Source organism: Oncorhynchus mykiss, chromosome 3 (genome assembly GCF_057628025.1).
Source record: "Oncorhynchus mykiss isolate SJ-2025 chromosome 3, ASM5762802v1, whole genome shotgun sequence".
Taxonomy (NCBI): Eukaryota; Metazoa; Chordata; class Actinopteri; order Salmoniformes; family Salmonidae; genus Oncorhynchus; species Oncorhynchus mykiss.
This window is the reverse complement of record NC_143024.1, coordinates 96,456,361-96,483,482: the sequence shown is the minus strand read 5'-3', so window position 1 is coordinate 96,483,482 and position 27,122 is coordinate 96,456,361. Positions and strand designations below refer to the sequence as shown.

Below are 27,122 nucleotides of genomic sequence, written 5' to 3'. Positions count from 1 at the left end.
TAATGATGATATTGTGTCCTCCAGGAGAGATGGTAATGATGATATTGTGTCTTCCAGGAGAGATGGTAATGATGATATTGTGTCCTCCAGGAGAGATGGTAATGATGATATTGTGTCCTCCAGGAGAGATGGTAATGATGACATTGTGTCCTCTAGGAGAGATGGTAATGATGACATTGTGTCCTCTAGGAGAGATGGTAATGATGACATTGTGTCCTCCAGGAGAGATGGTAATGATGATATTGTGTCCTCCAGGAGAGATGGTAATGATGACATTGTGTCCTCCAGGTGAGGCGGTGCCCGACTACCAGATGGCGTTCCAGGCCGAGGCAGGGAACCACCCATCCTTTGAGGACATGCAGGTTCTGGTCTCCAGAGAGAAAGAGAGACCCAAGTTCCCTGAGGCCTGGAAGGAGAACAGCCTGGTGAGCCTGAGTGCTATTGTCCTGCCCTTACATGTGTGTTTGGCCTCGCTCCTAACCTCTCTCCTAACCTCGCTCCGAGCCTCGCTACGAGCCTCTCTCCTAACCTCACTCCTAACCTCACTCCTAACCTCTCTCCTAACCTCGCTCTGAGCCTCGCTCCTAGCCTCGCTCCTAGCCTCTCTCCTAGCCTCGCTCCTAGCCTCGCTCCTAACCTCGCTCCTAACCTCTCTCCTAAACTCGCTCCTAACCTCTCTCCTAACCTCGCTCCTAACCTCGCTCCTAACCTCTCTCCTAACCTAGCTCCTAACCTCGCTCCTAGCCTTGCTCCTAGCCTCGCTCCTAACCTCTCTCCTAATCTCGCTCCTAGCCTCGCTCCTAACCTCTCTCTTAACCTCTCTCCTAGCTACACTCCTAAACTCGCTCCTAGCTTCGCTCCAAGCTCACTCCTAGCCTCGCTCCTAACCTCTCTCCTGATCTCGCTCCTAACCTCTCTCCTAACCTCGCACCTAGCCTCGCTCCTAGCCCCGCTCCTAACCTCTCTCCTAACCTCGCTCCTAACCTCGCTCCTAACCTCGCTCCTAACCTCGCTCCTAACCTCGCTCCTAACCTCTCTCCTAGCCTCGCTCCTAACCTCTCTCCTAGCCTCGCTCCTAGCCTCGCTCCTAGCCTCGTTTCTAACCTCGCTCCTAACCTCTCTCTTCTCCCTCATTGAACTCATCAGAAAGGGGAAGCTGAAGGTGAAACCTAATGCTGATCTTCCACCATTCTGGTCTCACCTGGCAAGACCCCTGTAATCAATGCAGATGAAGGGGAGGAGAGCATTGAGATGTAGAGTAATTGAGAATAGAATTGAGATGTGTGACTACGGACCTCCCCCCCAGGCGGTACGTTCCCTAAAGGAGACCATGGAGGACTGTTGGGACCAGGATGCTGAGGCCAGGCTGACCGCTCAGTGTTCAGAGGAACGCATGGCTGAACTACTGCTGATCTGGGACAGGACCAAGTCTGTCAGCCCCACGGTTAACCCTATGACCACCACACTGCAGAATGAGAGGTGAACACACACACACACACACACACACACACACACACACACACAGGACCAAGTCTGTCAGTCCTACAGTTAACCCCATGAGCACCGTACTGCAGAACGAAAGGTGTGTCACAGCATGTAGGCCTTACTGTATAATCACGTCTCTCAGCTAGTTGTCTCTACGCAGCATGTAGGGCCTTACTGTATAATCACATCTCTCAGCTAGTTGTCTCTACGCAGCATGTAGGGCCTTACTGTATAATCACATCTCTCAGCTAGTTGTCTCTACGCAGCATGTAGGCCTTACTGTATAATCACATCTCTCAGCTAGTTGTCTCTACGCAGCATGTAGGGCCTTACTGTATAATCACATCTCTCAGCTAGTTGTCTCTACGCAGCATGTAGGCCTTACTGTATAATCACATCTCTCAGCTAGTTGTCTCTACGCAGCATGTAGGGCCTTACTGTATAATCACATCTCTCAGCTAGTTGTCTCTACGCAGCATGTAGGCCTTACTGTATAATCACATCTCTCAGCTAGTTGTCTCTACGCAGCATGTAGGCCTTACTGTATAATCACATCTCTCAGCTAGTTGTCTCTACGCAGCATTTAGGGCCTTACTGTATAATCACATCTCTCAGCTAGTTGTCTCTACGCAGCATGTAGGCCTTACTGTATAATCACATCTCTCAGCTAGTTGTCTCTACGCAGCATGTAGGCCTTACTGTATAATCACATCTCTCAGCTAGTTGTCTCTACGCAGCATGTACAGTGCCTTGCGAAAGTATTCGGCCCCCTTGAACTTTGCGACCTTTTGCCACATTTCAGGCTTCAAACATAAAGATATAAAACTGTATTTTTTTGTGAAGAATCAACAACAAGTGGGACACAATCATGAAGTGGAACGACATTTATTGGATATTTCAAACTTTTTTAACAAATCAAAAACTGAAAAATTGGGCGTGCAAAATTATTCAGCCCCCTTAAATTAATACTTTGTAGCGCCACCTTTTGCTGCGATTACAGCTGTAAGTCGCTTGGGGTATGTCTCTATCAGTTTTGCACATCGAGAGACTGACATTTTTTCCCATTCCTCCTTGCAAAACAGCTCGAGCTCAGTGAGGTTGGATGGAGAGCATTTGTGAACAGCAGTTTTCAGTTCTTTCCACAGATTCTCGTTGGATTCAGGTCTGGATTTTGACTTGGCCATTCTAACACCTGGATATGTTTATTTTTGAACCATTCCATTGTAGATTTTGCTTTATGTTTTGGATCATTTTCTTGTTGGAAGACAAATCTCCTTCCCAGTCTCAGGTCTTTTGCAGACTCCATCAGGTTTTCTTCCAGAATGGTCCTGTATTTGGCTCCATCCATCTTCCCATCAATTTTAACCATCTTCCCTGTCCCTGCTGAAGAAAAGCAGGCCCAAACCATGATGCTGCCACCACCATGTTTGACAGTGGGGATGGTGTGTTCAGCTGTGTTGCTTTTACGCCAAACATAACGTTTTGCATTGTTGCCAAAAAGTTCAATTTTGGTTTCATCTGACCAGAGCACCTTCTTCCACATGTTTGGTGTGTCTCCCAGGTGGCTTGTGGCAAACTTTAAACAACACTTTTTATGGGTATCTTTAAGAAATGGCTTTCTTCTTGCCACTCTTCCATAAAGGCCAGATTTGTGCAATATACGACTGATTGTTGTCCTATGGACAGAGTCTCCCACCTCAGCTGTAGATCTCTGCAGTTCATCCAGAGTGATCATGGTCCTCTTGGCTGCATCTCTGATCAGTCTTCTCCTTGTATGAGCTGAAAGTTTAGAGGGACGGCCAGGTCTTGGTAGATTTGCAGTTGTCTGATACTCCTTCCATTTCAATATTATCGCTTGCACAGTGCTCCTTGGGATGTTTAAAGCTTGGGAAATATTTTTGCATCCATATCCGGCTTTAAACTTCTTCACAACAGTATCTCGGACCTGCCTGGTGTGTTCCTTGTTCTTCATGATGCTCTCTGCGCTTTTGACGGACCTCTGAGACTATCACAGTGCAGGTGCATTTATACGGAGACTTGATTACACACAGGTGGATTGTATTTATCATCATTAGTCATTTAGGTCAACATTGGATCATTCAGAGATCCTCACTGAACTTCTGGAGAGAGTTTGCTGCACTGAAAGTAAAGGGGCTGAATAATTTTGCACGCCCAATCTTTACGGTTTTTTATTTGTTAAAAAAGTTTGAAATATCCAATAAATGTCGTTCCACTTCATGATTGTGTCCCACTTGTTGTTGATTCTTCACAAAAAAATACAGTTTTATATCTTTATGTTTCAAGCCTGAAATGTGGCAAAAGGTCGCAAAGTTCAAGGGGGCCGAATACTTTCGCAAGGCACTGTAGGGCCTTACTGTATAATCACATCTCTCAGCTAGTTAAAGGGATAGGTCGGGTTTTTGGGATATGCCCTTTATCTACTTCCTCAGAGGCAGATGAACACGTGGATACCAATTTTATGGCTGCGTTCAGATTGGAGGATTATGCTAACTAGCGTCAGCGCAAATAGTTATTGAGCTAATGCTAGTTAGCATTGGCTCGCAAAACTACCTTGTAACTTCTTTCATACTGGACCCAGAGACATAAAACTGGTTTAAAACTTTGATTTTATTTGATCTGACTCTGGGGAAGCAGATAAAGAAAGGGCTTTATTTCCAGAATCCCGAACTATCCCTTTAATACACTTCAACATAAAGCTGCTTATATGACTGTTCAACCACCTTCCATCTGCCTCAGGAACCTGTCCCACAAAGTCAGCCCCTACCCCGACTACTCCTCGTCCTCCTACATTGAGGAACACAGGGTGAAGAACCTCCCCGGTGGAGACACCTCTATGTCGTGGACCTCCTCCATCGGCATCCTAGGGGGAACCAACAGTGCCCCCGCTGGCCCAGAGAAGAACCGGAACTCCATCAACGCGGAGCGTCAGCAGGCGCAGGCCCGTCTGCCCAGCCCGGAGATCGCCAGCGTCTCCTCCACCACGGGGTTCACTCCCAACACCATCATGACGTCCATCTCTGAGTCAGGACACGTCTCCTCCAGCACACTAGGTAATATTATTACTAGATTATATTACAATTTTTTACATATTATATTGTTAATTATGTACTGGAAATAGTGTTTCACATTTCAGTCCATTTGGCTGCCGATTAACCGACTCTCATTACTGGTCACATTTTTTTTCCAAATGGTAAAATGACGTGACCGAAGAACACACAATGCGTGAATACCAGGAACAATACCAAGCCTGTCATCGTCCAATCAAAAGGCTATAACCTATTATTCAACAATACCAAACCTGTCATCGTCCAATCAAAAGGCTATAACCTATTACTCAACAATACCAAGCCTGTCATCGTCCAATCAAAATGCTATAACCTATTACTCAACAATACCAAGCCTGTCATCGTCCAATCAAAATGCTATAACCTATTACTCAACAATACCAAGCCTGTCATCGTCCAATCAAAAGGCTATAACCTACTACTCAACAATACCAAACCTGTCATCGTCCAATCAAAAGGCTATAACCTACTACTCAACATGGAACAATACCAAACCTGTCATCGTCCAATCAAAAGGCTATAACCTATTACTCAGCATGGAACAATACCAAACCTGTCGTCTTCCTGTCAAAAGGCTATAACCTATTACTCAACATGGAACAATACCAAACCTGTCATCGTCCAATCAAAAGGCTATAACCTATTATTCAACAATACCAAACCTGTCATCGTCCAATCAAAAGGCTATAACCTATTACTCAACAATACCAAGCCTGTCATCGTCCAATCAAAATGCTATAACCTATTACTCAACAATACCAAGCCTGTCATCGTCCAATCAAAAGGCTATAACCTATTATTCAACAATACCAAGCCTGTCATCTTCCAATCAAAAGGCTATAACCTATTATTCAACAATACCAAGCCTGTCATCGTCCAATCAAAAGGCTATAACCTATTATTCAACAATACCAAACCTGTCATCGTCCAATCAAAAGGCTATAACCTACTACTCAACATGGAACAATACCAAACCTGTCATCGTCCAATCAAAAGGCTATAACCTATTACTCAACAATACCAAACCTGTCATCGTCCAATCAAAAGGCTATAACCTACTACTCAACATGGAACAATACCAAACCTGTCATCTTCCTGTCAAAAGGCTATAACCTACTACTCAACATGGAACAATACCAAACCTGTCATCTTCCTGTCAAAAGGCTATAACCTACTACTCAACATGGAACAATACCAAACCTGTCATCGTCCAATCAAAAGGCTATAACCTATTATTCAACATGGAACAATACCAAACCTGTCATCTTCCTGTCAAAAGGTTATAACATATTATTCAACATGGAACAATACCAAACCTGTCATCGTCCAATCAAAAGGCTATAACATATTATTCAACATGGAACAATACCAAACCTGTCATCTTCCTGTCAAAAGGTTATAACATATTATTCAACATGGAACAATACCAAACCTGTCATCTTCCTGTCAAAAGGCTATAACCTACTACTCAACATGGAACAATACCAAACCTGTCATCGTCCAATCAAAAGGCTATAACATACTACTCAACATGGAACAATACCAAACCTGTCATCTTCCTGTCAAAAGGCTATAACCTACTACTCAACATGGAACAATACCAAACCTGTCATCGTCCAATCAAAAGGCTATAACCTATTACTCAACATGGAACAATACCAAACCTGTCATCGTCCAATCAAAAGGCTATAACCTATTATTCAACAATACCAAACCTGTCATCGTCCAATCAAAAGGCTATAACCTATTACTCAGCATGGAACAATACCAAACCTGTCATCGTCCAATCAAAAGGCTATAACCTATTACTCAACATGGAACAATACCAAACCTGTCATCGTCCAATCAAAAGGCTATAACCTATTATTCAACAATACCAAACCTGTCATCGTCCAATCAAAAGGCTATAACCTATTACTCAGCATGGAACAATACCAAACCTGTCATCTTCCTGTCAAAAGGCTATAACCTATTACTCAGCATGGAACAATACCAAACCTGTCATCGTCCAATCAAAAGGCTATAACCTACTACTCAACATGGAACAATACCAAACCTGTCATCGTCCAATCAAAAGGCTATAACCTATTATTCAACAATACCAAACCTGTCATCGTCCAATCAAAAGGCTATAACCTATTACTCAGCATGGAACAATACCAAACCTGTCATCTTCCTGTCAAAAGGCTATAACCTATTATTCAACATGGAACAATACCAAACCTGTCATCGTCCAATCAAGAGGCTATAACCTATTATTCAACAATACCAAACCTGTCATCGTCCAATCAAAAGGCTATAACCTATTACTCAACATGGAACAATACCAAACCTGTCATCTTCCTGTCAAAAGGTTATAACATATTATTCAACATGGAACAATACCAAACCTGTCATCTTCCTGTCAAAAGGCTATAACCTATTATTCAACAATACCAAACCTGTCATCGTCCAATCAAAAGGCTATAACCTATTACTCAACATGGAACAATACCAAACCTGTCATCTTCCTGTCAAAAGGTTATAACATATTATTCAACATGGAACAATACCAAACCTGTCATCGTCCAATCAAAAGGCTATAACCTACTACTCAACATGGAACAATACCAAACCTGTCATCGTCCAATCAAAAGGCTATAACCTATTACTCAGCATGGAACAATACCAAACCTGTCGTCTTCCTGTCAAAAGGTTATAACATATTATTCAACATGGAACAATACCAAACCTGTCATCGTCCAATCAAAAGGCTATAACCTACTACTCAACATGGAACAATACCAAACCTGTCATCGTCCAATCAAAAGGCTATAACCTATTATTCAACATGGAACAATACCAAACCTGTCATCGTCCAATCAAAAGGCTATAACCTACTACTCAACATGGAACAATACCAAACCTGTCATCGTCCAATCAAAAGGCTATAACCTACTACTCAACATGGAACAATACCAAACCTGTCATCGTCCAATCAAAAGGCTATAACCTATTATTCAACAATACCAAACCTGTCATCGTCCAATCAAAAGGCTATAACCTACTACTCAACATGGAACAATACCAAACCTGTCATCGTCCAATCAAAAGGCTATAACCTATTATTCAACAATACCAAGCCTGTCATCGTCCAATCAAAAGGCTATAACCTATTACTCAACATGGAACAATACCAAACCTGTCGTCTTCCTGTCAAAAGGCTATAACATATTATTCAACATGGAACAATACCAAACCTGTCATCGTCCAATCAAAAGGCTATAACCTACTACTCAACATGGAACAATACCAAACCTGTCATCGTCCAATCAAAAGGCTATAACCTATTACTCAACAATACCAAACCTGTCATCGTCCAATCAAAAGGCTATAACCTATTACTCAACATGGAACAATACCAAACCTGTCATCGTCCAATCAAAAGGCTATAACCTACTACTCAACATGGAACAATACCAAACCTGTCGTCTTCCTGTCAAAAGGCTATAACCTACTACTCAACATGGAACAATACCAAACCTGTCATCGTCCAATCAAAAGGCTATAACCTATTACTCAACAATACCAAACCTGTCGTCTTCCTGTCAAAAGGCTATAACATATTATTCAACATGGAACAATACCAAACCTGTCATCGTCCAATCAAAAGGCTATAACCTACTACTCAACATGGAACAATACCAAACCTGTCGTCTTCCTGTCAAAAGGTTATAACATATTATTCAACATGGAACAATACCAAACCTGTCATCGTCCAATCAAAAGGCTATAACCTACTACTCAACATGGAACAATACCAAACCTGTCGTCTTCCTGTCAAAAGGCTATAACCTACTACTCAACATGGAACAATACCAAACCTGTCATCTTCCTGTCAAAAGGTTATAACCTATTATTCAACATGGAACTCCTGTAATGAAGCAGCTAATAAAACCTTTCAAACATTTGGAGGGAAAACACAGTTCAAACCAGCACACATTATGCTAGCAGTTCTATATGATACAGAGATGATAACACAGTTCACATGATGCTAGCAGTTCTATATGATACAGAGATGATAACACAGTTCACATGATGCTAGCAGTTCTAAATGTTAGAGAGATGATAACACAGTTCACATGATGCTAGCAGTTCTATATGATACAGAGATGATAACACAGTTCACATGATGCTAGCAGTTCTATATGATACAGAGATGATAACACAGTTCACATGATGCTAGCAGTTCTATATGATACAGAGATGATAACACAGTTCACATGATGCTAGCAGTTCTATATGATACAGAGATGATAACACAGTTCACATGATGCTAGCAGTTCTATATGATACAGAGATGATAACACAGTTCACAGGATGCTAGCAGTTCTAAATGTTAGAGAGATGATAACACTGTTCACATGATGCTAGCAGTTCTATATGATACAGAGATGATAACACAGTTCACATGATGCTAGCAGTTCTATATGATACAGAGATGATAACACAGTTCACATGATGCTAGCAGTTCTATATGATACAGAGATGATAACACAGTTCACATGATGCTAGCAGTTCTATATGATACAGAGATGATAACACAGTTCTATATGATACAGAGATGATAACACAGTTCTATATGATACAGAGATGATAGCAGAGTTCACATGATGCTAGCAGTTCTATATGATACAGAGATGATAACACAGTTCACATGATGCTAGCAGTTCTATATGATACAGAGATGATAACACAGTTCACATGATGCTAGCAGTTCTATATGATGCAGAGATGATAACACAGTTCACATGATGCTAGCAGTTCTATATGATACAGAGATGATAACACAGTTCACATGATGCTAGCAGTTCTATATGATACAGAGATGATAACACAGTTCACATGATGCTAGCAGTTCTATATGATACAGAGATGATAACACAGATCACATGATGCTAGCAGTTCTAAATGTTAGAGAGATGATAACACAGTTCACATGATGCTAGCAGTTCTAAATGTTAGAGAGATGATAACACAGTTCTATATGATACAGAGATGATAGCACAGTTCACATGATGCTAGCAGTTCTATATGATACAGAGATGATAACACAGTTCACATGATGCTAGCAGTTCTATATGATACAGAGATGATAACACAGTTCACATGATGCTAGCAGTTCTATATGATACAGAGATGATAACACAGTTCACATGATGCTAGCAGTTCTAAATGTTAGAGAGATGATAACACAGTTCACATGATGCTAGCAGTTCTAAATGTTAGAGAGATGATAACACAGTTCTATATGATACAGAGATGATAGCACAGTTCACATGATGCTAGCAGTTCTATATGATACAGAGATGATAACACAGTTCACATGATGCTAGCAGTTCTATATGATACAGAGATGATAACACAGTTCACATGATGCTAGCAGTTCTATATGATACAGAGATGATAACACAGATCACATGATGCTAGCAGTTCTAAATGTTAGAGAGATGATAACACAGTTCACATGATGCTAGCAGTTCTATATGATACAGAGATGATAACACAGTTCACATGATGCTAGCAGTTCTAAATGTTAGAGAGATGATAACACAGTTCACATGATGCTAGCAGTTCTAAATGTTAGAGAGATGATAACACAGTTCTATATGATACAGAGATGATAGCACAGTTCACATGATGCTAGCAGTTCTATATGATACAGAGATGATAACACAGTTCACAGGATGCTAGCAGTTCTAAATGTTAGAGAGATGATAACACAGTTCACATGATGCTAGCAGTTCTATATGATACAGAGATGATAACACAGTTCACATGATGCTAGCAGTTCTATATGATACAGAGATGATAACACAGATCACAGGATGCTAGCAGTTCTATATGATACAGAGATGATAACACAGTTCACATGATGCTAGCAGTTCTATATGATACAGAGATGATAACACAGTTCACATGATGCTAGCAGTTCTATATGATACAGAGATGATAACACAGTTCACATGATGCTAGCAGTTCTATATGATACAGAGATGATAACACAGTTCACATGATGCTAGCAGTTCTATATGATACAGAGATGATAACACAGATCACATGATGCTAGCAGTTCTAAATGTTAGAGAGATGATAACACAGTTCACATGATGCTAGCAGTTCTATATGATACAGAGATGATAACACAGTTCACATGACGCTAGCAGTTCTAAATGTTAGAGAGATGATAACACAGTTCACATGATGCTAGCAGTTCTAAATGTTAGAGAGATGATAACACAGTTCTATATGATACAGAGATGATAGCACAGTTCACATGATGCTAGCAGTTCTATATGATACAGAGATGATAACACAGTTCACAGGATGCTAGCAGTTCTAAATGTTAGAGAGATGATAACACAGTTCACATGATGCTAGCAGTTCTATATGATACAGAGATGATAACACAGTTCACATGATGCTAGCAGTTCTATATGATACAGAGATGATAACACAGATCACAGGATGCTAGCAGTTCTATATGATACAGAGATGATAACACAGTTCACATGATGCTAGCAGTTCTATATGATACAGAGATGATAACACAGTTCACATGATGCTAGCAGTTCTATATGATACAGAGATGATAACACAGTTCACATGATGCTAGCAGTTCTATATGATACAGAGATGATAACACAGTTCACATGATGCTAGCAGTTCTATATGATACAGAGATGATAACACAGTTCACATGATGCTAGCAGTTCTATATGATACAGAGATGATAACACAGTTCACATGATGCTAGCAGTTCTATATGATACAGAGATGATAACACAGTTCACATGATGCTAGCAGTTCTAAATGTTAGAGAGATGATAACACAGTTATATATGATACAGAGATGATAGCACAGTTCTTCCTAGTCTCTGTCTGACAGGTGGTATTCCTCTAACTAGTCTCTGTCTGACAGGTGATATTCCTCTAACTAGTCTCTGTCTGACAGGTGATATTCCTCTAACCAGTCTCTGTCTGACAGGTGATATTCCTCTCCTCTAACTAGTCTCTGTCTGACAGGTGATATTCCTCTCCTCTAACTAGTCTCTGTCTGACAGGTGGTATTCCTCTAACTAGTCTCTGTCTGACAGGTGATATTCCTCTCCTCTAACTAGTCTCTGTCTGACAGGTGGTACTCCTCTAACTAATCTCTGTCTGACAGGTGGTATTCCTCTCCTCTAACTAGTCTCTGTCTGACAGGTGGTATTCCTCTAAATAGTCTCTGTCTGACAGGTGGTATTCCTCTCCTCTAACTAGTCTCTGTCTGACAGGTGGTATTCCTCTCCTCTAACTAGTCTCTGTCTGACAGGTGGTATTCCTCTCCTCTAACTAGTCTCTGTCTGACAGGTGGTATTCCTCTAAATAGTCTCTGTCTGACAGGTGGTATTCCTCTAACTAGTCTCTGTCTGATAGGTGATATTCCTCTAACTAGTCTCTGTGTGACAGGTGGTATTTCTCTCCTCTAACTAGTCTCTGTCTGACAGGTGATATTCCTCTCCTCTAACTAGTCTCTGTCAGACAGGTGATAATCCTCAACTAGTCTCTGTCTGACAGGTGATAATCCTCTAACTAGTCTCTGTCTGACAGGTGGTACTCCTCTAACTAGTCTCTGTCTGACAAGTGATAATCCTCTCCTCTAACTAGTCTCTGTCTGACAGGTGATAATCCTCTAACTAGTCTCTGTCTGACAGGTGGTATTCCTCTAACTAGTCTCTGTCTGACAGGTGATATTTCTCTAACTAGTCTCTGTCTGACAGGTGGTACTCCTCTAACTAGTCTCTGTCTGACAGGTGATAATCCTCTCCTCTAACTAGTCTCTGTCTGACAGGTGGTATTCCTCTAACTAGTCTCTGTCTGACAGGTGATAATCCTCGAACTAGTCTCTGTCTGACAGGTGGTACTTCTCTAACTAGTCTCTGTCTGACAGGTGATAATCCTCTCCTCTAACTAGTCTCTGTCTGACAGGTGATAATCCTTTCCTCTAGCTAGTCTCTGTCTGACAGGTGGTAATCCTCTCCTCTAACTAGTCTCTGTCCCCTCAGTCCCCTCAGTCCCCTCAGTCTCCTCAGTCCCCTCAGTCCTCTCAGTCCCCTCACTCCCCTCAGTCCTCTCAGTCCCCTCAGTCCCCTCACTCCCTTCAGTCTCCTCAGTCGCCTCAGTCCCCTCAGTCCCCTCAGTCTCCTCTGTCCCCTCAGTCCTCTCAGTCCCCTCAGTCTCCTCAGTCCCCTCACTCCCCTCAGTCCTCTGTCTCCTCAGTCCTCTCAGTCTCCTCAGTCTCCTCACTCCCCTCACTCTCCTCACTCCCCTCAGTCCCCTCACTCCCCTCAGTCCCCTCAGTCCTCTCAGTCCCCTCAGTCCCCTCAGTCCTCTCAGTCCCCTCAGTATCCTCACTCCCCTCAGTCCCCTCAGTCTCCTCAGTCCTCTCAGTCTCCTCAGTCCCCTCAGTCCCCTCAGTCTCCTTACTCCCCTCACTCTCCTCACTCCCCTCAGTCCTCTCAGTCCCCTAACTCCCCTCCGTCTCCTCAGTCCTCTGTCTCCTCTGTCCTCTCAGTCCCCTCAGTCTCCTCAGTCCCCTCACTCCCCTCAGTCCTCTCAGTCTCCTCACTCCCCTCACTCCCCTCAGTCCCCTCAGTCTCCTCAGTCCTCTCAGTCTCCTCAGTCCCCTCAGTCTCCTCACTCCCCTCACTCTCCTCACTCCCCTCAGTCCTCTCAGTCCCCTAACTCCCCTCCGTCTCCTCAGTCCTCTGTCTCCTCTGTCTCCTCAGTCCCCTCAGTCCTCTCAGTCCCCTCAGTCTCCTCAGTCCCCTCAGTCCTCTCAGTCCCCTCACTCCCTTCAGTCTCCTCAGCCCCCTCAGTCTCCTCAGTCCCCTCACTCCCCTCAGTCCTCTGTCTCCTCAGTCCTCTCAGTCCCCTCAGTCTCCTCAGTCCCCTCAGTCCTCTCAGTCTCCTCACTCCCCTCAGTCCCCTCAGTCTCCTCAGTCTCCTCAGTCCCCTCAGTCCCCTCAGTCTCCTCAGTCCCCTCAGTCCTCTCAGTCCCCTCACTCCCCTCAGTCCTCTCAGTCCCCTCAGTCCCTTCAGTCTCCTCAGTCGCCTCAGTCTCCTCAGTCCCCTCAGTCCCCTCAGTCTCCTCTGTCCCCTCAGTCCCCTCAGTCCCCTCAGTCTCCTCAGTCTCCTCAGTCCTCTCAGTCTCCTCAGTCCCCTCAGTCTCCTCACTCCCCTCAGTCCTCTCAGTATGTATCTTGTATTTGTAATTAATACATTATTTATTTGTTATGTTGTTACAACTAGGTGGTGCTGTGTTGGTGCCGGTGTGTCTGCAGCTGACACAGGAGGACTTGGAGAGCACCAAACTGGACCCTAAAGAGGTTGACAAGAACCTGAAGGAGTCTTCTGATGAGAACCTTATGGAGCACAGCCAGAAACAGTTTTCTGCTCCAGACCCCCTCAGCTCTGGGACTTCCTCCCTGCTCTACCCTCTCATCAAGCTGGCTGCGGAGGTGACTGGGGCCGGGCCTGGGGCCCAGGGAGGGTCTGGGACCGGGGCCAGTGGGATGGGGGACCCACCAGCTACTATGTTTCCCCTGCCCAAACAGCAGAACCTCCCCAAGCGGCCTAGCAGCCTACCACTCAGCACCAAGGCCAAGCAGGGCTCTGGTTCCTCCAGGCTGAAGCAGGGCTCTGGTTCCTCCAGGCTGAAGCAGGGCCCTGATTCCTCCAGGCTGAAGCAGGGCTCTGGTTCCTCCAGGCTGAAGCAGGTAGAAACGGGCGTGGCCAAGATGAACACGGTCGCCCCGGCAGCAGAGTCACACCTGGTTACCGTCACCAACAATGGAACAACCGGGGTTGGGGTGGATGGGGTGTGGAGCGGGGTGGGCGTGTTGGTCGTCAATGGCTATCTGAACGGAGGTGTGGCCTCTTCATCTGGAGGCGGGGCTCCGTACGGGATGACCAATCTGGCGGGCTTCCAGAGTGAGGTGGGCGGAGTAGCCCCGCTGTTACAGACCCAACTCAGCGGAGAGGACAGTCGACTCAACATCAACTCCAGTCCTGATGAACATGAACCGCTGTTAAGGAGAGAGCAGCCCGCCCCATGTGACACCAACAACAACAACAACAACAACAGTCTGGTGGTGGACCTGGCTAGCAGAGGGATCACGTGTCCACCTGTAGAGGCACGGCCTGAGCCCTTAGCTTCTGCCCTCACCCCTAAACCTGTCTCTGTCCCTACCACCACCCCTAAACCTGTCTCTGTCCCTACCCCCACCCCTAAACCTGTCTCTGTCCCTACCCCCACCCATGTCCCTGCCTCTGTCCCTACCCCCACCCCTGTCCCTGTTTCTGTCCCTACCCCCACCCCTAAATCTGTCTCTGTCCCTCCCCCTGTCCCTGCCTCTGTCACTCCTCCTGTCCCTGTCACTGCCCCTGCCTCTGTTACTCTCCCTGTCCATGCCCCTGTCTCTGTCACTCCCCCTGTCCCTGCCCCTGTCTCTGTCACTCCTCCTGTCCCTGTCACTGCCCCTGCCTCTGTTACTCTCCCTGTCCATGGGAGAGTCCGTGCCCCTGACTCTGTCACTCCCCCGGTCCCTGCCCCTGTCTCTGTCACTCCTCCTGTCCCTGCCCCTGTCTCTGTCACTCCCCCTGTCCCTGTCACTGCCCCTGTCCCTGTCACTGCCCCTGTCTCTGTCTCTCCCCCTGTCCCTGTCACTGCCCCTGTCTCTGGCACTCCCCCTGTCCGTGTCCCTGTCTCTGTCACTCCTCCTGTCCCTGTCCCTGCCCCTGTCTCTGTCATTTCCCCTGTCACTGCCCCTGTCTCTGTCACTCCCCCTGTCCCTGTCACTGCCCCTGTCTCTGTAATTTCCCCTGTCACTGCCCCTGTCTCTGTCACTCCTCCTGTCCCTGTCCCTGCCCCTGTCTCTGTCACTCCTCCTGTCCCTGTCCCTGCCCCTGTCTCTGTCACTCCCCCTGTCCCTGCCCCTGTCTCTGTCACTCCCCCTGTCCCTGCCCCTGTCTCTCTCACTCCCCCTGTCTCTCTCACTCCCCCTATCTCTGTCCATCTCCCTGTCTTTGCCTCTATACCAGCAACAACAGTCCCAGAGCCCCAGCAGGAGGCCCCTGTACACCAGGAGGCTGCCCAGCTCCGACAGCACAAACCCAGACGACCTGAGAGACCCTGCTCCCTGGAGCTCTCTGCTTCCTTCTCTTCACACAACAGCTCCTCAGGTGAGAAGAGAACACACCACACATCTCTCACTGACCTGTTTCACCCTCTATAACCACTGTGATTATTATTTGGCCCTGCTGGTCATCTATGAACATTTGAACACCTTGGCCATGTTCTGTTATAATCTCCACCTGGCACAGCCAGTAGAGGACTGGCCCCCCTCAGAGCCTGGTTCCTCTCTAGGTTTCTTCCTAGGTTCTGGCCTTTCTAGGGAGTTTTTCCTAGCCACCGTGCTTCTACACCTGCATTGCTTGCTGTTTGTGGTTTTAGGCTGGGTTTCTGTACAGCACTTTGAGATATCAGCTCATGTAGGAATTGCTATATAAATACATTTGATTGATTGATTGCACTACATAGGGAACAGGGTGCCATTTGCGACACAACCGAAGTGTTTCGATTGGATGTGGGAAGGGAAGGAAATTCCATAGAGTTGATTAGGATTCAGTAGGAGACTAACAACATGAGGGGAGATGAACGGGAGGAGATCCCAGCCAGATGTCTCTATAGCTGTGAGGAGATTCTAGCCAGATGACTCTATAGTTGTGTCTCAGTAGGAGACCAACCCCTGCTGGGGAGCCAGGCCCAGCCGCTTTGGAGACAGGTCCAGACGCTTTGGAGACAGGTCCAGACGCTTTGGAGACAGGTCCAGACGCTGGGGAGCCAGGCCCAGCCGCTTTGGAGACAGGTCCAGACGCTGGGGAGACAGGTCCAGACGCTGGGGAGACAGGCCCAGACGCTTTGGAGACAGGTCCAGACGCTTTGGAGTCAGGTCCAGACGCTGGGAAGACAGGTCCAGACGCTTTGGAGACAGGTCCAGACGCTTTGGATACAGGTCCAGACGCTGGGGAGACAGGCCCAGACGCTTTGGAGACAGGTCCAGACGCTTTGGAGTCAGGTCCAGACGCTGGGAAGACAGGTCCAGACGCTTTGGAGACAGGTCCATACGCTTTGGATACAGGTCCAGACGCTGGGGAGACAGGCCCAGACGCTTTGGAGATAGGTCCAGACGCTTTGGAGACAGGTCCAGACGCTTTGGAGACAGGTCCAGACGCTGGGAAGACAGGTCCAGACGCTTTGGAGACAGGTCCAGACGCTTTGGAGACAGGTCCAGACGCTGGGAAGACAGGTCCAGACGCTTTGGAGACAGGTCCAGCCGCTTTGGAGACAGGTCCAGACGCTGGGGAGACAGGTCCAGCCGCTTTGGAGACAGGTCCAGACGCTTTGGAGACAGGTCCAGCCTTGGAGACAGGTCCAGCCGCTTTGGAGACAGGTCCAGACGCTGGGGAGCCAGGCCCAGCCGCTTTGGAGACAGGTCCAGACGCTGGGGAGACAGGTCCAGACGCTTTGGGGACAGGTCCAGACGCTGGGGAAACAGGTCCAGCCGCTTTGGGGACAGGTCCAGACGCTGGGGAGACAGGTCCAGATGCTGGGGAGACAGGTCCAGACGCTGGGGAGACAGGTCCAGACGCTGGGGAGACAGGTCCCAGGTCCATTCAATCAGAATGAGTTTTTCCCCACAAAAGGGCTCAGCACTCCCCTCTTCAGACAATCCTACAGTCGAAGAAGCCGGATGTGAAGGTCCTGGGCTGGCATGGTAACTCGCAGTCTGCAGTTTTGAGGGCAGTTGGATGTACTGCCAAATTCTTGAAATCGACTGCTCCGTTGGGCAGTCAGCATTCCAACTACACGCTCCCTCAATTTGAGACATCTGTGGCATTATGTTGTATGACAAAGCTGCACATTTTAGAGTGGCCTTCTATTGTCCCCAGCACAAGGTGCACCTGTGTGATTATCCTGCTGTTTAATCAGCTTCTTGATATTCCACACCTGTCAGGTGGATAGATTATCTTGGCAAAGGAGAAATGCTCACTAAGAGGGATGTAAACTAATTTGTGCACAACATTTGAGACGAGTGATATGGAACATTTCTGGGATCTTTTATTTCAGCTCATGAAACATGGGATTAATAATTTACATTTTTGTTCATTATAGGTCTCTACTTATGACCAGGGTCCATAGAGCTGAGCCTTAGTCGAAAGTAGTGCACTCCATAGGGAATAGGTTGCCATTTGGGATGCAACCCTATGACCTAGCCTGATCCCAGGTCTGTTTGCGCTTTCTTGTTAATGACTATAGGGAGTTGGCAAGACAGCACAAACAGATCTGAGACCAGGCTATGTCTGAACTCGTACAGATCTGAGACCAGGCTCTGTCTGACCTAGTGCAGATCTGAGACCAGGCTATATCTGACCTAGTACAGATCTGAGACCAGGCTATATCTGACCTAGTGCAGATCTGAGACCAGGCTATATCTGACCTAGTGCAGATCTGAGACCAGGCTATATCTGACCTAGTACAGATCTGAGACCAGGCTATATCTGACCTAGTACAGATCTGAGACCAGGCTATATCTGACCTAGTACAGATCTGAGACCAGGCTATATCTGACCTAGTGCAGATCTGAGACCAGGCTATATCTGACCTAGTGCAGATCTGAGACCAGGCTATATCTGACCTAGTACAGATCTGAGACCAGGCTATATCTGACCTAGTACAGATCTGAGACCAGGCTATATCTGACCTAGTACAGATCTGAGACCAGGCTATATCTGACCTAGTACAGTAACACAGGTCAATCACAAAAAGACTCGCAGCCAGATGACTAGTTGGTATTTCCACGTTCCAGAGGGGTGTTGCTGAGAGTGGGGTGTTATTCTAACAGCCAGCAGTACTTTAGTTTATTTGGTCTGGAAAGGTCACACCGCAATGTGTTTCCTGTGATTACTGGTCTTTTGTCGCCAAGGAGTGAATGTGTGTGTGCCGGTGTGATAAATACTATTAGCAGTGGTACATTTACCTATCACTAGAGAGCAGCATTCTGGGACTGCATGTATAGACGTGTCATTCTCCACTCTGCTGCCTTGTATGGACGTGTCATTCTCCACTCTGCTGCCTTGTATGGACGTGGTATTCTCCACTCTGCTGCCTTGTATGGGCGTGTCATTCTCCACTGTGCTGCCTTGTATGGATGTCATTCTCCACTCTGCTGCCTTGTATGGATGTCATTCTCCACTGTGCTGCCTTGTATGGATGTCATTCTCCACTCTGCTGCCTTGTATGGATGTCATTCTCCACTGTGCTGCCTTGTATGGATGTCATTCTCCACTGTGCTGCCTTGTATGGATGTCATTCTCCACTGTGCTGCCTTGTATGGATGTCATTCTCCACTCTGCTGCCTTGTATGGACGTGTCATTCTCCACTGTACTGCCTTGTATGGATGTCATTCTCCACTCTGCTGCCTTGTATGGATGTCATTCTCCACTGTGCTGCCTTGTATGGATGTCATTCTCCACTGTGCTGCCTTGTATGGATGTCATTCTCCACTCTGCTGCCTTGTATGGATGTCATTCTCCACTGTGCTGCCTTGTATGGATGTCATTCTCCACTCTGCTGCCTTGTATGGATGTCATTCTCCACTGTGCTGCCTTGTATGGATGTCATTCTCCACTGTGCTGCCTTGTATGGATGTCATTCTCCACTCTGCTGCCTTGTATGGATGTCATTCTCCACTCTGCTGCCTTGTATGGATGTCATTCTCCACTGTGCTGCCTTGTATGGATGTCATTCTCCACTCTGCTGCCTTGTATGGATGTCATTCTCCACTGTGCTGCCTTGTATGGATGTCATTCTCCACTGTGCTGCCTTGTATGGATGTCATTCTCCACTGTGCTGCCTTGTATGGATGTCATTCTCCACTGTGCTGCCTTGTATGGATGTCATTCTCCACTGTGCTGCCTTGTATGGATGTCATTCTCCACTCTGCTGCCTTGTATGGATGTCATTCTCCACTGTGCTGCCTTGTATGGATGTCATTCTCCACTCTGCTGCCTTGTATGGATGTCATTCTCCACTCTGCTGCCTTGTATGGATGTCATTCTCCACTGTGCTGCCTTGTATGGATGTCATTCTCCACTGTGCTGCCTTGTATGGACGAATGGACTTGTCATTCTCCACTCTGCTGCCTTGTATGGATGTCATTCTCCACTCTGCTGCCTTGTATGGACGTGTCATTCTCCACTCTGCTGCCTTGTATGGATGCCATAGGGACTCAACGTAAATGACATTCTCAGTGTATGACACGTCTCTATCCCTAGTAACACCTGTCTGTCTGTCTGTCTGTCTGTCTGTCTGTCTGTCTGTCTCCTCCCAGGTGATTGCTCGTCACTGGGTGACCATGGAGGGTCAGGTGCGAAGATCAAGCGCCGCGTCCAGACACCGTACTCCCTGAAGGGGTGGCGTCCCACCACCTGGGTGGTCTCCACGGATACGCAGGTGGGCGAGGTGAACAACAACAAGGATGCTGCCAAGGCTCCTCGCTCCAAGTCATCCACTGCTGTCTACTTGGTGGGGGGTGGGACTACCACCGCTACCATGTCTTCTGACCCCTGTGACCCTGGCATTACCTGCCTGTGAACCCTGACCCCTGGGTGTGTGTCTAGAGGGAGTGGCCAGATGATAGGAAAGTGTGTTCATAAGCGCCAGCTGATAGCCAAATAGCCGACAACTCAGTGACTCTCATGCGGCCAGCTACTTCAGTGACTTTAACAAATTAGGGTGCATCAGATGCCCTTCCCCCGCACACCCCTGGGTACTTTATTAATTATGCTGGCTACTTCCGATTTTAAGAAACCCACCGAGGAGGGTGTGGCCAGAGAAGGACTGTGCCTACAGAAGGCTACATTGAGGAGGGTTTGGCCAGAGAAGGACTGTGCCTACAGAAGGCTACATTGAGGAGGGTGTGGCCAGAGAAGGACTGTGCCTACAGAAGGCTACATTGAGGAGGGTTTGGCCAGAGAAGGACTGTGCCTACAGAAGGCTACATTGAGGAGGGTGTGGCCAGAGAAGGACTGTGCCTACAGAAGGCTACATTGAGGAGGGTGTGGCCAGAGAAGGACAGTGTCTATAGAAGGCTACAGCTGTGTCTCAAATGGACCCTATTCCCTATATAGTGCACTACCTTGGCCCAGAGCCCCATGGCAGCATGCTCTAGTATTCTGAGTTTCCTGGTTACCATTCTGTCAGGAGAAGAAATTATGTGAAATGAAACAAAGAAAGAGAATCCATTAGCAAGAAAGAAGCTTTTCTTAAAAGAACTTGCTTTAAACAGAACCTAGCTATGCTAGAGCAACACTGACTTCAAATGCTGTTCCATTATACAGTGGGGAGAACAAGTTTTTGACACACTGCCGATTTTGCAGGTTTTCCTACTTACAAAGCATGTAGAGGTCTGTAATTTTTATCATAGGTACACTTCAACAAAAATCCAGAAAATCCCATTGTATGATTTTTAAGTAATTAATTAGCATTTTATTGCATGACATAAGTATTTGATCACCTACCAACCAGTAAGAATTCCGGCTCTCACAGACCTGTTAGTTTTTCTTTAAGAAGCCCTCCTGTTCTCCACTCATTACCTGTATTAACTGCACCTGTTTGAACTCGTTACCTGTATAAAAGACACCTGTCCACACACTCAAACAGACTCCAACCTCTCCACAATGGCCAAGACCAGACAGCTGTGTAAGGACATCAGGGCTAAAATTGTAGACCTGCACAAGGCTGGGATGGGCTACAGGACAATAGGCAAGCAGCTTGGTGAGAAGGCAACAACTGTTGGCGCAATTATTAAAAAATGGAAGAAGTTCAAGATGACGGTCAATCACCCTCGGTCTGGGGCTCCATGAAAGATCTCACCTCGTGGGGCATCAATGATCATGAGGAAGGTGAGGGATCAGCCCAGAACTGCACGTCAGGACCTGGTCAATGACCTGAAGAGAGCTGGGACCACAGTCTCAAAGAAAACCATTAGTAACACACTACGCCGTCATTAATTAAAATCCTGCAGCGCACGCAAGGTCCCCCTGCTCATGCCAGCGCATGTCCAGGCCCGTCTGAAGTTTGCCAATGACCCTCTGGATGATCCAGAGGAGGAATGGGAGGAGGTCATGTGGTCTGATGAGACAAAAATCTAGCTTTTTGGTCTGAACTCCACTCGCCGTGTTTGGAGGAAGAAGAAGGATGAGTACAACCCCAAGAACACCATCCCAACCGTGAAGCATGGAGGTGGAAACATCATTCTTTGGGGATGCTTTTCTGCAAAGTGGACAGGACGACTGCACCGTATTGAGGGGAGGATGGATGGGGCCATGTATCGCGAGATCTTGGCCAACAACCTCCTTTCCTCAGTAATGAGCATTGAAGATGGGTCGTCGACCCGAAACACACAGCCAGGTCAACTAAGGAGTGGCTCCGTAAGAAGCATCTCAAGGTCCTGGAGTGGCCTAGCCAGTCTCCAGACTAGAACCCAATAGAAAATATTTGGAGGGAGCTAAAAGTCCGTATTGCCCAGCGACAGTCCTGAAACCTGAAGGATCTGGAGAAGGTCTGTATGGAGGAGTGGGCCAAAATCCCTGCTGCAGTGTGTGCAAACCTGGTCAAGAACTACAGGAAACGTATGATCTCTGTAATTGCAAACAAAGGTTTCTGTACCAAATATTAAGTTCTGCTTTTCTGATGTATCAAATACTTATGTCATGCAAAAAAAATGCTAATTAATTACTTAAAAATCATACAATGTGATTTTCGTTTTAGATTCCGTCTCTCACAGTTCAAGTGTACCTATTAAAAAAATGTCAGACCTCTACATGCTTTGTAAGTAGGAAAACCTGCAAATTCGGCAGTGTATCAAATACTTGTTCTCCCCACTGTATGGGGAGAACAAGTTCCATTATAAATCCTGTTCCATCATAAATGCTGTTCCATTATAAATGCTGTTCCATCATAAATGCTGTTCCATCATAAATGCTGTTCCATTATAAATGCTGTTCCATTATATATGCTGTTCCATTATGTATGCTGTTCCATTACATATCCTTTACCATTATATACAGTGCCTTGGCATTTTTCCTATTTTGTTTCATTACAACCTGGAATTATAATGTATTTTTATTTGGATTTCATGTAATGCACAAAATAGTCCAAATTGGTGAAAATTTTAAAAATGACTTGTTTCAAAAAATACAAAATGTAGAAGTGGTGCGTGGTTTGCTATGAAGCCCCTAAGTAAGATCTGGTGCAACCAATTACCTTCAGAAGTCAAATAATTAGTTAGTTTGCACACAGGTGGACCTTATTTAAGTGTCACATGATCTCAGTATATATAAAATCAAATCAAATAAAATTTTATTTGTCACATACACATGGTTAGCAGATGTTAATGCGAGTGTAGCGAAATGCTTGTGCTTCTAGTTCCGACAATGCAGTAATAACCAACAAGTAATCTAACTAACAATTCCAAAACTACTGTCTTGTACACAGTGTAAGGGGATAAAGAATATGTACATAAGGATATATGAATGAGTGATGGTACAGAGCAGCATAGGCAAGATACAGTAGATGGTATCGAGTACAGTATATACATATGAGATGAGTATGTAAACAAAATGGCATAGTTAAAGTGGCTAGTGATACATGTATTACATAAGGATACAGTCGATGATATAGAGTACAGTATATACGTATGCATATGAGATGAATAATGTAGGGTAAGTAACATTATATAAGGTAGCATTGTTTAAAGTGGCTAGTGATATATTTACATAATTTCCCATCAATTCCCATTATTAAAGTGGCTGGAGTTGAGTCAGTGTCAGTGTGTTGGCAGCAGCCACTCAATGTTAGTGGTGGCTGTTTAACAGTCTGATGGCCTTGAGATAGAAGCTGTTTTTCAGTCTCTCGGTCCCAGCTTTGATGCACCTGTAATGACCTCGCCTTCTGGATGATAGCGGGGTGAACAGGCAGTGGCTCGGGTGGTTGATGTCCTTGATGATCTTTATGGCCTTCCTGTGACATCGGGTGGTGTAGGTGTCCTGGAGGGCAGGTAGTTTGCCCCAGGTGATGCGTTGTGCAGACCTCACTACCCTCTGGAGAGCCTTACGGTTGAGGGCGGAGCAGTTGCCGTACCAGTCGGTGATACAGCCCGCCAGGATGCTCTCGAATGTGCATCTGTAGAAGTTTGTGAGTGCTTTTGGTGACAAGCCGAATTTCTTCAGCCTCCTGAGGTTGAAGAGGCGCTGCTGCGCCTTCTTCACAATGCTGTCTGTGTGAGTGGACCAATTCAGTTTGTCTGTGATGTGTATGCCGAGGAACTTAAAACTTGCTACCCTCTCCACTACTGTTCCATCGATGTGGATAGGGGGGTGTTCCCTCTGCTGTTTCCTGAAGTCCACAATCATCTCCTTAGTTTTGTTGACGTTGAGTGTGAGGTTATTTTCCTGACACTACACTCCGAGGGCCCTCACCTCCTCCCTGTAGGCCGTCTCGTTGTTGTTGGTAATCAAGCCTACCACTGTTGTGTCGTCCGCAAACTTGATGATTGAGTTGGAGGCGTGCGTGGCCACGCAGTCGTGGGTGAACAGGGAGTACAGGAGAGGGCTCAGAACGCACCCTTGTGGGCCCCCAGTGTTGAGGATCAGCGGGGAGGAGATGTTGTTGCCTACCCTCACCACCTGGGGGCGGCCCGTCAGGAAGTCCAGTACCCAGTTGCACAGGGCGGGGTCGAGACCCAGGGTCTCGAGCTTGATGACGAGCTTGGAGGGTACTATGGTGTTGAATGCCGAGCTGCAGTCAATGAACTGCATACTCACATAAGTATTCTTCTTGTCCAGATGGGTTAGGGCAGTGTGCAGTGTGGTTGAGATTGCATCGTCTGTGGACCTATTTGGGCGGTAAGCAAATTGGAGTGGGTCTAGGGTGTCAGGTAGGGTGGAGGTGAAATGGTCCTTGACTAGTCTCTCAAAGCACTTCATGATGACGGAAGTGAGTGCTACGGGGCGGTAGTCGTTTAGCTCAGTTACCTTAGCTTTCTTGGGAACAGGAACAATGGTGGCCCTCTTGAAGCATGTGGGAACAGCAGACTGGTATAGGGATTGATTGAATATGTCCGTAAACACACCGGCCAGCTGGTCTGCGCATGCTCTGAGGGCGCGGCTGGGGATGCCGTCTGGGCCTGCAGCCTTGCGAGGGTTAACACGTTTAAATGTCTTACTCACCTCGGCTGCAGTGAAGGAGAGACCGCATGTTTTCGTTGCAGGCCGTGTCAGTGGCACTGTATTGTCCTCAAAGCGGGCAAAAAAATTATTTAGTCTGCCTGGGAGCCGGACATCCTGGTCCGTGACTGGGCTGGATTTCTTCCTGTAGTCCGTGATTGACTGTAGACCCTGCCACATGCCTCTTGTGTCTGAGCCGTTGAATTGAGATTCTACTTTGTCTCTGTACTGACGCTTAGCTTGTTTGATAGCCTTGCGGAGGGAATAGCTGCACTGTTTGTATTCGGTCATGTTACCAGACACCTTGCCCTGATTAAAAGCAGTGGTTTGCGCTTTCAGTTTCACGCGAATGCTGCCATCAATCCACGGTTTCTGGTTAGGGAATGTTTTAATTGTTGCTATGGGAACGACATCTTCAACGCACGTTCTAATGAACTCGCACACCGAATCAGCGTATTCGTCAATGTTGTTGTCTGACGCAATACGAAACATGTCCCAGTCCACGTGATGGAAGCAGTCTTGGAGTGTGGAGTCAGCTTGGTCGGACCAGCGTTGGACAGACCTCAGCGTGGGAGCCTCTTGTTTTAGTTTCTGTCTGTAGGCAGGGATCAACAAAATGGAGTCGTGGTCAGCTTTTCCGAAAGGGGGGCGGGGCAGGGCCTTATATGCGTCGCGCAAGTTAGAGTAACAATGATCCAAGGTCTTTCCACCCCTGGTTGCGCAATCGATATGCTGATAAAATTTAGGGAGTCTTGTTTTCAGATTAGCCTTGTTAAAATCCCCAGCTACAATGAATGCAGCCTCCGGATAAATGGTTTCCAGTTTGCAAAGAGTCAAATAAAGTTCATTCAGAGCCATCGATGTGTCTGCTTGGGGGGGGATATATACGGCTGTGATTATAATCGAAGAGAATTCTCTAGGTAGATAATGCGGTCTACACCTGTTCTGAAAGGCCCCAGAGTCTGTAACACCACTAAACAAAGGGGCACCACCAAGCAAGCAGCACCATGAAGACCAAGGAGCTCTCCAAACAGGTCAGGGACAAAGTTGTGGAGAATGTCGTGGAAATGTCCTCCAAATCATGAGAGCAAACCACACAAGTCAGAGTTATCACAAAGTCCATCTTTAATTAAATGAGCTCCATCACAACTCTGTGACTCAGATCAATCCAGTGTCTATCAATGAATTCTCTGAGAGCCCTTACACATTGCAACTGAGATCCTTTATAGCAAAGACACACATAGCCAGACAGCATTGGCCATAAATTATCGTTCAGCTTTGTCTCCTAAACTATGTTATTTTCTCTCTCTCAGAACCATAAAACAAATCCTCATATCAACAGGCATATATCAAATCCACCCCTCCTTGACAAGATCACAGAGACACATTGACTGGCACACAGACATTGTGGAGCCAAGAGATACACGCTTGACCTCTCCCCTCTCTGCGGCCCAAGTAACTTAGTCCTGACAGAAAACAGATGACTGCAACCCGGCCACAGTATTATACCAAAATAAACATGCTGATGAGAAGTAACTCGCAAACATATGATGAATATAAAACATCTTACCTATGTTACCAACTAATTCTGATTATTCCCCAACAAGAAGTACAGATCAGGGTTAGGTTATAAAAAATATCAGAAACTTTGAACATCCCACGGAGCACCATTACATCCATTATTTAAACAACAAACCTGCCAAGAGAGGGCCGCCCACCAAAACTCACCAAACAGGCAAGGAGGGCATTATAATCAGAGAGGCGACAAAGACACCAAAGATAACCCTGAAGCCATTGCTTAAAGAAAAAAAAAAACAAACACGTTTGGTTTTTGCCAAAAGGCATGTGGGAAACTCCCCAAACATATCGAAGAAGGTACTCTGGTTAGATGAGACTAAAATGTAGCTTTTTGGCCATCAAGGAAAACACTATGTCTGGTGCAACCCAACACCTCTCATCACCCCGAGAATACCATCCCCACAGTGAAGCAAGGTTGTGCCCGCATCATGCTCTGGGTATGTTTTTCATCGGCAAGGACCGGGAAACTGGTCTGAATTGAAGGATGGCGCTAAATACAGGGAAATGATTGAGGGAAACCTGTTTTCGGTCTTCCAAAGATTTGAGACTGGGACGGAGGTTCACCTTCCAGCAGGACAATGACCCTAAGCATACTGCTA

At 46.2% G+C, this 27,122-nt stretch overlaps 1 protein-coding gene across 1 annotated transcript in view; it reads left to right on the top strand.

The window, feature by feature from the left end:
• LOC110504983 (bone morphogenetic protein receptor type-2) overlaps positions 1-22,923 on the top strand; it is an 88,741-nt gene extending 65,818 nt beyond the window's left edge. The window contains exons 9-13 of the mRNA XM_090230753.1: positions 289-425; positions 1,307-1,479; positions 4,243-4,556; positions 13,905-15,836; positions 20,049-22,923. Of these exons, the coding sequence (XP_090086879.1) occupies positions 289-425; positions 1,307-1,479; positions 4,243-4,556; positions 13,905-15,836; positions 20,049-20,311 (2,819 nt within the window). The 3' untranslated portion in view covers positions 20,312-22,923. The remainder of the gene's footprint in view (positions 1-288; positions 426-1,306; positions 1,480-4,242; positions 4,557-13,904; positions 15,837-20,048) is intronic.
• The last annotated feature ends 4,199 nt before the right edge of the window (positions 22,924-27,122 follow it).